Source organism: Malurus melanocephalus, unplaced genomic scaffold, assembly GCF_030028575.1.
Source record: "Malurus melanocephalus ecotype Western Australia unplaced genomic scaffold, MMel_1.1 scaffold_135, whole genome shotgun sequence".
In the NCBI taxonomy this organism is placed as follows: Eukaryota; Metazoa; Chordata; class Aves; order Passeriformes; family Maluridae; genus Malurus; species Malurus melanocephalus.
The window spans coordinates 721,680-735,432 of NW_026623367.1; the positions used below are offsets into that span (position 1 = coordinate 721,680).

At 45.5% G+C, this 13,753-nt stretch overlaps 1 protein-coding gene across 1 annotated transcript in view; it reads left to right on the plus strand.

Moving 5' to 3' along the window:
• The window catches only part of VIPR1 (vasoactive intestinal peptide receptor 1), a 99,658-nt gene that overhangs the window by 41,782 nt on the left and 44,123 nt on the right, over positions 1-13,753 (plus strand). Inside the window, exon 3 of the mRNA XM_057370875.1 lies at positions 10,675-10,782. Coding sequence (XP_057226858.1) covers positions 10,675-10,782 — 108 coding nt within the window. The remainder of the gene's footprint in view (positions 1-10,674; positions 10,783-13,753) is intronic.

Consider the following 13,753-nt stretch of genomic DNA (forward strand, 5'->3'; position numbering starts at 1 on the left):
TTCCAATCCCAGCTGTTCTGGGATTCTGTGATGGCTCTGTAGAGGCAGGAGATAAATCCCTGGCAGTGCTCCAGCATCCAGAACATCTGGGACAGATGCTCAGCACCTCTCAGGGCAGTTCCTGGTGCTGCCTCCTGCAGAATTGGTGCCCTTTGAACAGCTGGTACCAGGTCAGGTTTGGGGATTCAGCTGTGCCAGCCAAAATTTCCCAAATCATCCCAAATTTTCACAGCCACTGCCTCTAGGAGTCCTGCCCGGGCAACTGCAGGATCACTTCAACCAAGACTTTGCTGTCTGGCTGTAAAAATCTATTTCTCTGGTGACATCTCTCACCACTGCAATGTAAAACAAATAAATCACTGATTCCACAGTCTAGGGTTCTCCAAGATGCTTGGTAGTTTTAGGAGCTTATAATAAATATTCAGTGGTCTGGATTATTTTTTAAATGTATGGGGAGGGGGGCTTTGTTGTGACCTTTCATTGCTTGAAGGGGTCTATAAGAGAGATGGGACAAACCTTTTATCAAAGTTTGCTGTGATGGGACAAGAAGAAATGGTTTTAAGCTAAASAGGTGATTTTTGCCATGAAGGTGGTAAAACACTGTCTGTGCTGCTCCATCCTTAGAAGTGTTCAATGCCAGGTTGGAYGAGGCTCTGAGAAATCCTYRGATAGTGAAAGGTTCCCTGCCTCTGCCAGGGGGTTGGACAAAATGATATTTTAAGGTTTCTTTCAGCCCAAACCRTTCCATGATTCTGTAYTTCAGGAGGGAGGAATRCAATCCCAGCCCCACTGAAAACTGGGATTTCACTGCAGATGCTTTTCCAGCCAGGCCATGTGTGAGCAACAGGGTGACTGCTCAGCTGATAACACAGGGAGAAGTAGGGAACCTCTCCCGAGGGTTGGGGTGAGGGGTTTTGCTCCCCAGACTCACAGACAGAGGCAAATCCCTCTCTGTGAAGCTCAGGCTGAGCTCCTGAAGGCTGCAAGGCAGGAATCACCACTGCTCTGCTTCCTGCTGGCTTTCACTTGCCTCTTCTGTGTAACCAGAGGAGCATTTTTGGGTTTGTTTTTAAGAAAGGTTAATTTCGTTGTGGCTGTAATTTTCAAACAGCGCAGCTTAAACTGAAGCACGCAAATTAAAGAATAATAAATTTAGAAAAAAAAAAAAAAGAAAAAGTAACCCTCTATTTGTTAAAGAGGCAAGAAAATCAATCAGGTCTAGGTCGGCTGGCTCAGCTCATTATCTGTTTATCCCATTACTGCTAATTAATTTGCTCTGCAATCAGATACTCTTTCAGAAGCAGGAGAGTCATTTAAGGATGGCAGGAGAGTCATTTAAGGATGGCAGCTGAATAAGGAGTCTTTCCTGGTGTCTGGGTGAGAATGAGCAGCTCTGGAGAGCGAGAGCGGGGCAGGAAGCATGGCCTCTGTGGAATCCCAGAATCACAGAATAGCTTGGGTTGGAAGGGACCTTGAAGGTCATCTCATTCCATGGCTGCTCCAAASCCCATCCCACCTGCCCTGATACCTCCAGTACTTCAGAACTGCACTTTATGTTTGCTCTCTAGCTCTGTCTGTCTTGGAAACAGAGCAAAACCCAATAAAACAGCCTGAAAAATGGAAAACACAGGAAAAAATAAAAAAAGCCATTCCCCCTCCCAGTGCCTGTTCACATCTGCTTAACTTGCATGTGCCTCACACTTGTGAGGTGGAGATGAGCCCTGCAAGCTCACCATTGCCATGGAAAAAAATCCAGRTGGGAAATGGCCCATGCTGCTTAAAATCTGAATATTGCTTTTGCTGTTCCATGGGCCTAGATTGGAGGCTGGCTTGAAAAGCCAAATTTGGAGCCTGGGGGTCTCTGTCAGTCTCCCATGAAGAAGTCAAAGCAAGTTTGATGGGAGGAGAAGCAGTGAACATATGGAAATTAAAAAATCAAGCTGGAAAAAAAAAACATTGATGAAGTTTAAATTAGGAGCCTGTTTATTCATCACCATCTGTTTATAGTGTAGCAAGATAAGAAATAATTAATAGTTCCTTGCTTGGAAAAGTTCAAGTGAATTCTCACCTCCCAGTTGCATAAGCCCTGCTGGGGCAGGTGAGGGTGGGATTTGTGGGATATTCCTGTGATCAGCAGCTCTCCAGGGTGTGGAGGCACCTCATGGCTCATCCAGCTCGAGAACTCAAGAGAGTGCCCACAGTAAGATGGGGAAAGATGTGGATGTGGCACTTGAGGACATGGATCAGTGGGAAATGCAGTGGGGCTGGGTTGATTCTTGGATTTGGTGACCTTAGGAGTCTTYCCCACCCTCAAAGATTCCGTGGTTCTGTCGTTTCAGGATTGTGTAGAACTCTCATAAGTCTTCTACCATATTAATCAACCTCTTAAAAATTCCTGGGACATCAGGAATAATGTAAAATTACAAAAAWTTACAACAAAATTACAGGCAAAAAGCTTTTGGTCAGCTAAACCAAACCCTGAGGATGCAGACAACACACTCAAAGGAACCTGGAGAACAGTTCAGCTCAGGCTTAAATATGAATAAAATATGTTTAATCCTGATAGTCTCTCTAAAGCCAAAAGGACCTGCTGGACTTTTGCCATGTAATCTTTTATTCATTTTTAATTTTCTTTTTTTGCTATTAYTCCGGCCTAGGTGATCCAAAGGGCCTCTGAATTTCATTCTGGCTCTGGCCAGCAGCACTGGGCAACTCCCAGATGTGACAACAGTCCCCTGCATTCCTCGACAGGGTGGCCTCTCCTAAAACAGCAGAAAGTTCAGCCATGGCACATCGTGACCTTAAACCCCAGACTCGCATTTAGGATCAGTCCCAAAGTCAAGCTCCCTTTTATTTAACAGCAATTTTCCTCCCCGTTCTTGGGCACTGGCCCCAGTACACAGTAGGACAGGTATTACTGTGGTCTTCTTTCAGCATTTCCTCATCTCCCTTGCTCTCTTCCCAAGCACTTCCATGCTGCAGCTGTTACAGAGGRTGGAGCCTCTATTTTGGGTTTTCGTGTTCAAACCCAAAACAAAGAAATCTGTCATGGATTTTTCACAGGAGAACCTTTGCAGACTCTGCCAAAAAAAGCCAGCTTCAAACACGAGGAGGGAGCAGAGTTGTCCCAGCAGTAAACGCTGCCTGAATCCTGAAATCCAGCCCCAGATTTGGTTTTGGCTGCTTTGATCCAGTCTGAAGCTGATGCTGTTCTTTCAGAGCAGTAGGCTTTTCCCAAGGAAATAATAATCTGCAATGTTTTCCCTAAAAATGGTTCTTTTTCTGCCCATGCTTGCCCTGTGACCCTCTGCCCACCTCTCCAGCGAGCACTGATAATTCCCAATTTTGGGGACATGGTTTAGGGGTGAACACAGCGGTGCTGGGTTATCTCTTGGCCTCAATGGTCTTTAAATGTTTCTCCAGCCTCACTGATCCCATATTTCCAACAGTGCCCCCTCAGTTTTTTGTCTGAGCCCACCCACCCAAAGTGCACCAAAACCAGGATGAAATTCCATCCCAGATCCACACAGCACCTCATCATTCCTCCCTGTGGAGCTGATCTTTGCCCTGACCTCACCTTTCCACAGACACCATCGGGAGATAAGACATTCCCAACATCTGTTTTCTGCCCCAAAACACTCCCAGGGTGGACGCTTTGCTTTGGCTTTGCCTGTTGCTGACTCGTCCTGGCTGGAAGCTCTCTGACAAGCAGCAGTGTTTGTTTGATTTGGAAACAGCTGTCCTGGGGCTTGTTGGGATTAGCAGCCACTTAGTGGACATCAATTTGGGTTGGAAAAGGCATTTTAGTTTGGAGAATGTGCCATGCTTCTAAATGCCTGCAGAATTTCTGGCTGTTGTTTTGTTTGGTTTTTTTTTGTTTTGGTTTTTTTTGTTTGTTTGTTTGTTTTTTGTTTTTTTTTATGTGGGATAATAGATAAATGCACACAGCCTTGGATGTGCAAAGGTTATAGAAAAAAAAAAAGGAGAAAGTGACATTGGTGCGATGGAAAAGAAATCTGAAACGTTTTCAAAGCACTGGATAACAGCTCAGATTAAATCCAKCTATGCAGAGCTTTGGTTTCTGACAGCAGCTTGTCCCTCTCACATCCCATGAGATTTCTGGTTAAAAAAATCTCTCCTTCCTCATCTTTTCTTTTTGTTTTTTATCTGTTGATGTTGACTGTATCAGAGCACTTTCACGATGACATYCACCCCTTTTACCTGGGATAAGCACATAGGGAAATATTGCCTGCACCGTAAGTTATGTTGGAAAAAAGCATTCCTAGAGGTTGAGCCTGGTCACCTTCACCACGGATTGCTGTCTGGAGATGCCAATATGGGAAAAGCTGTCTAGGAAGAATAGGTCCCTAAATTCAAAGTCTGATTCTCTATAAATCCAGTTGTCTACAACTCCTGGAAGAGCAGAGGGATTTGAGTGAGGAAACCCTGGAATAATCCTTTAAGCATGCTCTGTGTCAGGGCACTGGAGATCTTGTTTAGAGGCTGCTGAGGAGACAAGTTACGTTTTTGGCAACGCGCTTTTAAATCTTCATCTTAAATCTTGGATCTTTTCTTTCAGTTTACATGTTCTGGACTTAAGCAGAGGGGCTCAGCTCACAAATTTGATTTATGAAAAGGACGTTCTGGAGGGATGAGAAAAGTCAAGTGTTTGTTTAGTTTGTGAGTTGCAAAAGGCTGAAAGATTACAAACTTTTTTTTTTCAAGATTGTTTCCTAATAGATGTTGATGATGAAAAATCTTGTAGAATTTTCGTGTTTTTCATCCTCCAGCAACAGTCACTGGTGATTTCTTYCACACTGTTTAGAATGACTCAGTCTGGGGGCTTTAAAGTGAGGTTTCCTTCATATGTGTTTGAGTCAGATTTCTGCAAACGTTTAGGAAGAAAGTTATTTTTTAATATCTCCTGTTGAGTGCTTGGACAGTTTCTTGTGGCAGCCACTGCAGAAGTGCAAATCAGGTTTTACAGTAATTRATGGTGTGCTTGTTATAGGATCATGGARCTGTTAAGGTTGGAAAAGACCTTTAAGATCATCATGTCCAGCTTGTGGGAAAAATGATATCAGGAATTGAAACAGATATTGRGGCAAAGTCCAAAGCAAACTCTATTCACTTATCCTGAATTTTGGGATCCCTTTTGCTTCCTCTGGTTGTCCAAGCCCATTTTTCTGCTGAGGAAAGGAGCAGCAGRGCACCAGCAGAGCTCATCAGTGGTSGGRAGGAAATGCCACCATGGCAGGGGTCACATGCCCTGGTAGCATTGTGGCTTTCCTCCAGCTGGGKGGCTTCTCTGTCACATCCTGCCTGCGGTGCTGGAGGGAGAGCAGGCAGCACAACAGGCAAAAAAAATCCAAATTAAATGTAAAGCTGTGGGAAGTTGAAAGGGGAGCTCTGAGGGGATGGATTTGCTGCACAGCGGAGTGTCAGTGGTGATAGAAATAAAAAAAAGAAGATGAGATGGAGCTGGGAGTGGAGAGATGCCCAGAGGATGCTGGAGTGTGAGTGGGACTGGGGACAGGAGGGCACAGCGGTGACAATTTCAGGGAAGAGAGGAAAGATGCATTCAGTGAAACCTCAGAGCCCAGCTAACCCCAGTCAAACCAAATCTGTCAGGGAAAAATAGGGTAAAACSCTCTTCTGCAAGCCCAGGGCAGGATGGGGTGGGATTAAACCCACCAAAGATAYCAGGGAGAAATGAATGGGAGCTGTTTCCGCACTGGGAGCTACCAAAGAGGCTGGGACGATTCGGCTTGAAAAACAGATGCCCGAGGAGGGACATTAAAAAGGATTTTATAGTTTTGCTCCCCAGGGAAAGGGATGTTGTGGTTAGGCTGTGAATATTTCTGTCTTTGTAAAAGAACTGAGCAGTTCCTAGTGCAAGCAGCAATGAGCAAGTTCAAAGTGAATTCAGAAAAGGATAAATTTTTTCTGTCAGTGGACACTTAAACTGTGCAATGCCTTGGCGCAGGAGGTTGTGAATTCTGAAAATTTCCCTGGGTTCAGGAGCAAAATCAAATTGCATTTAATTTAAAAGATTTATGGGAGAATAAGAATCTATCTGAGGTACTTTTTATTATTTCATACAACTTCTAAATAGAAAATTATCCCTCATTTGGGAGGTCTCTGCTCGCTGCAGTCTGCAGTGGTAGCAGTGACCCAAGGCTGATGAGGGTTTTTTCCTCTGCTGTGATTAAATTCAAGCTGCCTGGATGGAAATGAGTTGCAGRCACCATCTTTTGGGTCTATTTCTTTCAGTCAGGCAAAAGATCAGTTCTCAGCTGGGCCAGGGAGATGGATGCAGTGATAATTGGCTCTAATGAGATGGTTGTAACGAGCTCAAGCTGGGCAAGCCATGGGTGAGCACCAAGGCTGGGCTTGTCAGGGGACAATAAATGTCATCCCATGGGATGCTTGGGGGCTCCCTGCTGGCATGAAATTGGAGTGAAAATGAGATTCTGCTGCGGCACTCCGGGCTGTGATGGTGCCCTGGGACAGCTCATCCTGGCYTCACCCAGCTGTGCCTTTGCTGTGCTGTTGTCCCCCTGTGGGCAGGGAGGGGCAGGCAGAGCTCCTGACACAYCCCAGGCACCAAATGGGCATCTCTGCATCTGCACAGGCATTCCAAGGGCCAAATGTGTGTGACTGTCATYCAGGAGAGACCTGGAGTGACCCCATGCACGGGGAAGAATTTGGGGTGAGGGTTTGGTGGGTGGCATTTAGTCCAAGGTTGGACTTGATGTGCTTGGAGGGGTTTTCCAACCTCAATGATTCCGTCAAAGACTGATGTGCTCAAAGGGTTTTTTCCTGAACTGGGAGCTCACCTGGGTTCAGAGAGTGCCTGGCACCATCCTGCTGCCATTCATTTCATCCCTCAGCCAAACCAATCCCATCTCAGGGCTGTGCCAAAGCTCTGGAAATCRTGTTTATTCATGAAGCAAAGTTATTCTCTGCTGCTTCCTAGATAAGCTTTGACCGTGCAYTCGCTGGAAGTGGAGATATGACTCCAATAAATGGCTTTTTATGCYCCAGTCTGCCAGTTCAGCAAACCACTGTGCCTCGTGACAATTGACCTGTTTKCTGTCTGTTAACCTTTTAAAGGGAGGGAAAATGAGGGGCTGAGCTCTGCACYTTTAGCAGGGGCAGGGGGAAAGGTGATTATCCTGCAGCTGGGCTGGGGGCTCCTCACTGTGTCCCTGGTCCTCAGCTACTTCTGAGCCACAACCTCTTGGAAGAGGTTTGCATGTGGGGCATTTGGCTTGCAGAGAGGAGACCTGAGCTGCTGGATACAGGGATCTGAGCTCCAGCTTCTTCAAAAGCATAAAGGATTTCTCCCTGCAGCACTCCAGAAGAAGGTATTTACCTCCAGAGAGCACTTCATGCTCAGCCAGGGAAGAGCAGGGCAAAGCTGAGTGCTTGGAGGTCACAGTTTAAATAATTAAAATGAAAAAAAAAATCTTACTTTTAATATTTATATATTTGTTTTTATAATAACAAGAATTTAAAGACTGAGCCCCAGATACCGAGAGATGAGGTGAGTGCTGCTGCTTTGGAAAAGCCAKGCACTTATTTTTGTGCAGCTTCTCCAAATTCACCTGTGATCCTTCCCAAGGCAGAGCACAGCCCTTAGCAGTGGATATCCCTTGTTCTTTTGGTGACAAGCAGATGAGCAGAGCAGGATTTTGATGGAAATGAGGAGTAGGTGTATTTTTGACTCATTTGCACCTGCTGTGTTGGGTGAGGAATGATAAATAACCTTTGCATCCTTCCTGCAGACACTGAGTGTGAGGTAGGAGACAACATTTACAATTAATTAATGGAGAAGCTTTATCAAATCCTGAACACRATGTGATCAGGCTAAACTTTGCAGTATCCAAGTAATGCCACAGGGAAGAGAGAGATTTCCTTTTTCTAAGGCACACTGCAGCTGTTCCTGCCCTCAAATAGTTTTTTGCCTGTCAACCCCCAAGTCCCAGCAGTTTTCCAGGGTAAAGGCTCTCAGCTTTTTTAACTTGGGAGAAAGAAGAGCATCTTCTGGAAGTTCCTTGGTAAAGKTTGTCTGTGTCCTGGGTCAGATGAAAGAGCACAAAGTTCTGCCCGATGTTCTGATGGGATGATCACAGCACTGGAAATACAAAGCATCTTGCAGGGATCAATCTTCCATCATTCCAATTTTTTACACTCCAGTTATTGATGCAGGTCCTCTTCTAATCACTAACAATTATTCATTTTACTGAACTGTTGATAATTAGCACAAGAACACAGACCTGTTARAATAGACCCAGAGAAGCTGTGGCTGCCCCTGGATCCCTGGCAGTGTCCCAGACCGGGTTGGATGGGGCTTGGAGCAGCCTGGGATAGTGGGAGGTGTCCCTGCCCGTGGCAGGGGGTGGAACTGGTTGAGCTTTAAGGTCCATTCCAACCCAAATAATTCCAAAATTCTATGATTCTGTGACTATTATGCCAGACATAGCTCTGGTTTCCACTCCCTTCTTTAAGTTACCTAACTTGTAGATCCATACCTTCAGAGATATGAATTCCACCTTTAAAACCTGGATTCCTCCAGACAGCTGCAGAAATATTATCAGCATGTCTGGGGCAGCAGTGAGGAAGATTGGTGTTGTAAGAGCTAATGGGCAGGTACAAGATGTGTTTACAGAGGCAATAATTTGTAAAAATGCACTTTATGTGTCTTGCAAGGCCAGTTTCWCTTTCTTTTAATACAAAAAAAAAACCCTTTGTTACAAAAGTGAGCACCTAAAAGCTTTCTTCATGCATCACAGGTGGTGCTGAAAAATGTCAACAGAGAAAAWGATACAGATCACCAAAACCTCTCAGAGTGCATAATTCAGGGCATTTAAAAAGCCATCTGATGCTATCACCTYGTATTTTAGTTTGCATTATAACCCATCCTGAGGTAATGGGTGCACTGAGATTTATTGCAGCTGATGGAGGAAATGATTGCAGAATGTGAAATATCCCATCATGGAATCATTTTCCACGGAATCTTTAATATCCTGATGCTTTTGGACCTGCTGGCTGTGTTTGGTGGCAGATAAGTGTGAGGCTGTGGGAACTGAGCTTGGCACCTGATGTAAGRACCCTGAAACCTGAATTTTAATGAACTCTGCAGGAGAGATGCACAAAGGAGATACCATCAGCTATTCCATTTTTGAAGCTCCAATAAACTCAGCTYAGGACTTCACTTGAAAAGTTCAGTTTGTTCATGAAAGAAGTGGGGGTGAAAAACCTGTAAAATCACTTTGAAAGCGAGCTAAGGGCTCTTTTGCAGCTTCAAAGCATTTCTGTGTGCTCTCTATTGATCTGAGACAGATCTGCCTTGCTCTGCACAGGCTGGGGATGACACAAGCCCCTTCCTCAGCTCAATAGTAAAAGATGATTTAAAGGAGGAGTTTCAGAGCAGGGTAATTACCAACAAGTGCAGTCTGGAAGGTGCTTTCTCATCTCCCTTTGCTGGCACGTGAGGAGTTTTTCCTCAATGTTTTCTCCCTGCCTTGTTCTTCCCATCCCGGTCTCTGTCACGGGGGGGCTGTGACCTCAGCAGCGTGTGTGTCACTTTTGGGGGAGCTCTGCCATCAAAYGGGGTGTGACAGATAACTGAGAGCAGAGGTGCTGGGAGAAGGGAGCTCTGTGACAGCCCACCCACCTCAGCCAGCAGCAGTGAAGTGCCTGCCTGTTGGAAATAAAAAGCAGGAGGGAAAATGTTTCCAGAATTCCGCTAAGAACTCTGAAATGGTAACATATCAATGTAAAAAAGTGTGTGATTTTTTGTTTCTGAAAAAAAATTCAGATCTGCCAGCTCCTTTTTGGCTTCAGTATTGATGTTGCATGATCTCACAGCGCAGCATGCATGGGCTGTTATTAATGCCTTTTGAGAAATAAAAGGGCAAAACCAGAACATTATAACTCTGTAGAAAGGACACGGCCTTTCTTTTCTTCCATGAAAGCTTTTATTCTCCCCAGAAAATCTYCAGAAATGCCTCATTTTGACAAAACTCTGTGCTGGTTATTCCTTCATTCCTGGCTTGGAATTCCCCCACCCTTTCACAGAGAGCATCTCCTGGCCACAGCAGCATCCCTCCTCACCCTCCAGTGGTGTTTCTGTGCCTTCTCCCTTTTTCAGAAGAAAACTGGCTCCTGATGAAGGGGTTTGGCCCCTGACCCTTTGGTTGTCATCTGTGTCCCCTTCCTGCCCTGCAGAGMTGCACAATCACTGCAATGGGAAGAAGGACATGGTGACAGAAGTTTGGAAGAGGAAGARGAGGAAGKGGAACTTGTCTCACAAGTKCAGATYAGGTGTTTTAATGCAACAGGCAGAGATGAGGGCAAGGAAGAGAGATATTTAATTAGGCTTTTCTGCATTTTTAATCTGGGAGAAGGCACTCTTCTTCATGAAACCTGATTTCCCTGGTTCTTGCACTTACCTGCTGCTCTTTCCACACTGATTTCTGGAAAATTAAGGGGTTGAATTCCAGGGGGGGAGCTGAAAGCTGCATGTTTAAAGAAAATACTTTGGTGGTTTTCGTTCCAAAAGGTGCCTGTGTCTGGGTGAGGGGCTCCACAAACCTGTGCAGAGCTGCTGCATCCAGCAGGTCCCACCTGTGAGTGCTTCACCATCTCCTTTTGTTTCTTCCCCAGGCTGCAGGAGGCAGTGGGACAACATCACCTGCTGGCCTGAAGCAGAGGTGGGAGAAGTCGTGGTACGGCCATGCCCCAAGTACTTCAGATTCCTGACCTCCTTCCTGGGTAAGCAAACCCCAAAACAGCTCCACGGTTCGCTCCCAGTGGGGTTTCCAACACACCACGGTGGGAACAACTCAAAAAAGAGGGGGAAACCAGCTTTTAACCCAAGGTGAAGGAGGTTTCCAAGCCACACACGAATTTCCAAACATTGAAACATCGTCCCTGCCCTCGCAGCACCGCTCCTGTGGATCACAGGGGTGCAAAAGCGGCTCCTGGTGAAATCCGATATTACAGATATTGTGCAGTGACAATTGAATCAACCTGTGGAATGGTGGTGTTTGTTTTGCAAAATGAGCAGTTTAGCACGGTCATTAATTAAGTCTCTGGCAGAAAATAAACAAGCTGAAACTGCAGGTAAGAAAGTGTTTGTTTTTTTTTCTGGCTGAAATGACCAATTTGGCCACAGGCCAAGGAATTAACCTGACAAATAACGGGCAGGGGAGGTTAATGGAGGAAGTAGTTTAACTCACTGTTCAGGGTGTTTTGAGAAGCTTTWATTTAAAACTCAGGTCTCAAGGGGCTGTGCAGCAACAGGACTGRTTGTGTCTCCTGGTGCTTTATAGTAATTTTTTACTATTTTTATTATAAAARCCCTGCAGGCCTTCACAGAGAATTAAGCTCTTTCACATGGGAGATGCTGCACTGAGCTGAGCCTCCACTTTTAGGGCCTGGCAGTGCCAACAGGACAGGTTGGGAATGGGGGTAGGGAGACAATGTCATCCCTGTTCAGCAGGCTGGGGMACTGCACTCATTAACCAGCACAGGCTGATTACACCACTTACCCAAGGCCACACCAAGGTTCTTTGTGGGCACAGAAGGGAAATTCTAAATCCCTGGAGTCCTATCCTAGCACTGACTTTGCYGTTTCCAAAATTCCCCAGCAGCTCATCTCTCTCATGTCAACACCCAGGGAAGAGAGGCAGAAGCTGCTGTGATATCACATCCAGCAGGACAAGATCCCTGTGCATTGGATCAGCCATGTGGAATAATCACCTGCTGTTCCTGCTCTGTGCCCTCACCCACTGGGTTTTGTACACCAGCAGAGTTAGTCAAACAGGAAGAAAAACCTCTAAAAACCCTTTCTAACACATCTTCCCACTCRAGCAGAATGATAGGGAAAATATTCTATATTTTATATATATATATATATAAATATATATATACACACACATATATATACACATATATATACATATATGTATATATATTGAGGCCAAGCATTGGAACAAGTTACCCAGGGATTCAGTGTCCCTGGAAGTGTTCAAAAATATATTTTGATAATATTTAAATAATTATAATAATTCAAAAATATGGTTTAGTGGTGGACCTGGTAGTGTTGGGTTAACTATTGGAATTGACCTTCTTAGAGGTCTTTTCCAACCTTAATGACTCTAAGATTCCATTATATATTTTTATATATATATATTTATATACCACACACACACACATATGGTTTTTAAATATATTTAAAAAAAAAAATCCTTGGGACTGTGGTGAACTCAAGCTAAAATAAGTGGGATCCTGGGATACGTTGACATGTAGGGCAGAATAAGTTTATGTGACTCAAAGATCTCGCAACTGTTGCTCTCCGAGATGTCCCGGGACATCCTGGTCTCCAAGCTCCCCTGCAGAAAGGTGCAGATCTCCTGTAGTTTCTGTCTCATTGGATCCATCAGGGACTTCAGAGTATCTCAAAAAGCCTTAGGTTATTTGGTGGCTGGGCCCTTCTAAGGAAAAAGTGACAGGACAAGAGGAAACGGCCTCAAGCTGSACCAGGAGAGGGTCAGGTTGGCATCAGGATAGGTTTTTTTTTTTCATGGAAGGGGTTTTTAAGCTTTGTAAGGCACTGCCCAGGGAGGTTTAGAGTCCCCATCCCTGGAGGTGTCCACGGAATTCCTGGCTATGGCACTCAGAGCTCTGAGCTGGTGACCAGGTGGGGATTGGGCACAGCTTGGACTCGATGGCCTTGGAGGTGTTTCCAATCTCAGTGACTCTGTGATTCTGTCAAGTGAAGGATTTCCATTCTGGGAGAAGCCCAAACGTCCCTCAGACCACTCAGAGCATCATTTGAGCTCTCTGTGCACTCAGCTCCATGTTCCCAGCCAAGAAACAGCCTCAGACAGGACCCACCTCGTGACCCTGTGGCTGCTGTGCCCTTCTGGGAGCCATGAGCTTGGCAGGTGTCACCCAGCCTTGCAGCTGCCAAGGTCAGCAGCTTTTGGGGGATTTCACATGGCTTTGGAGGAGTTTGSTCTGGTTTAACGTGGATTTCTGCATCTGACTGTTGTCCAGGGATTGCACTCTCTGGAAAGTTGGCTGGTTTGTGCAGGGGGATAGAAAACAAGTGGGGATGTCTTTAAATTGACAGAGATAGATTTGATATTGGGAAGAAATCCTTCCCTGTGAGGGTGGGAGGGCCCTGGCACAGGGTGCCCAGAGAAGCTGTGGCTGCTCCTGGATCCTGGCAGTGTCTAAGGCCAGGTTGGACAGGGCTTGGAGCASCCTGGGACAGTGGAAGGTGTCCCTGCCCATGGCAGGGGGTTGGAASAAAAAGATCTTTAAGATCCTTTTCAACCCAAACTGTGCCATGGTTTTATGATTCTGTGGTTTGGTCAGTGATTCATTTCAATATAAATTACAGCAATCAGATAAAGAGCACCATGAGAACATCTATTTCTCCTCAGTCTGACAAAGCACAGTGGGAGTTTTTTCATTGGAGAAAGTGAGATCAGGACTCYTAATTTCTGCTGTTTGTAAAGCAAAGGTGTCTGTATGAGTTGGTGTCCAGGACCCCTTTAATGTCCTCAGAAATTTGATCAGTGCTGGCTACAGGAGATCCTGTGGAGGTTCCTGAACAGTTCCAGAGGTGTCATGTGCTGTGGTGATGAATCTTTGGATGTGGACTGGAGCAGAAATGCAGGCACTGGGCTCCAGAACGGCCCCTACAACACAGACACCATTCAGGGAGCGCTCC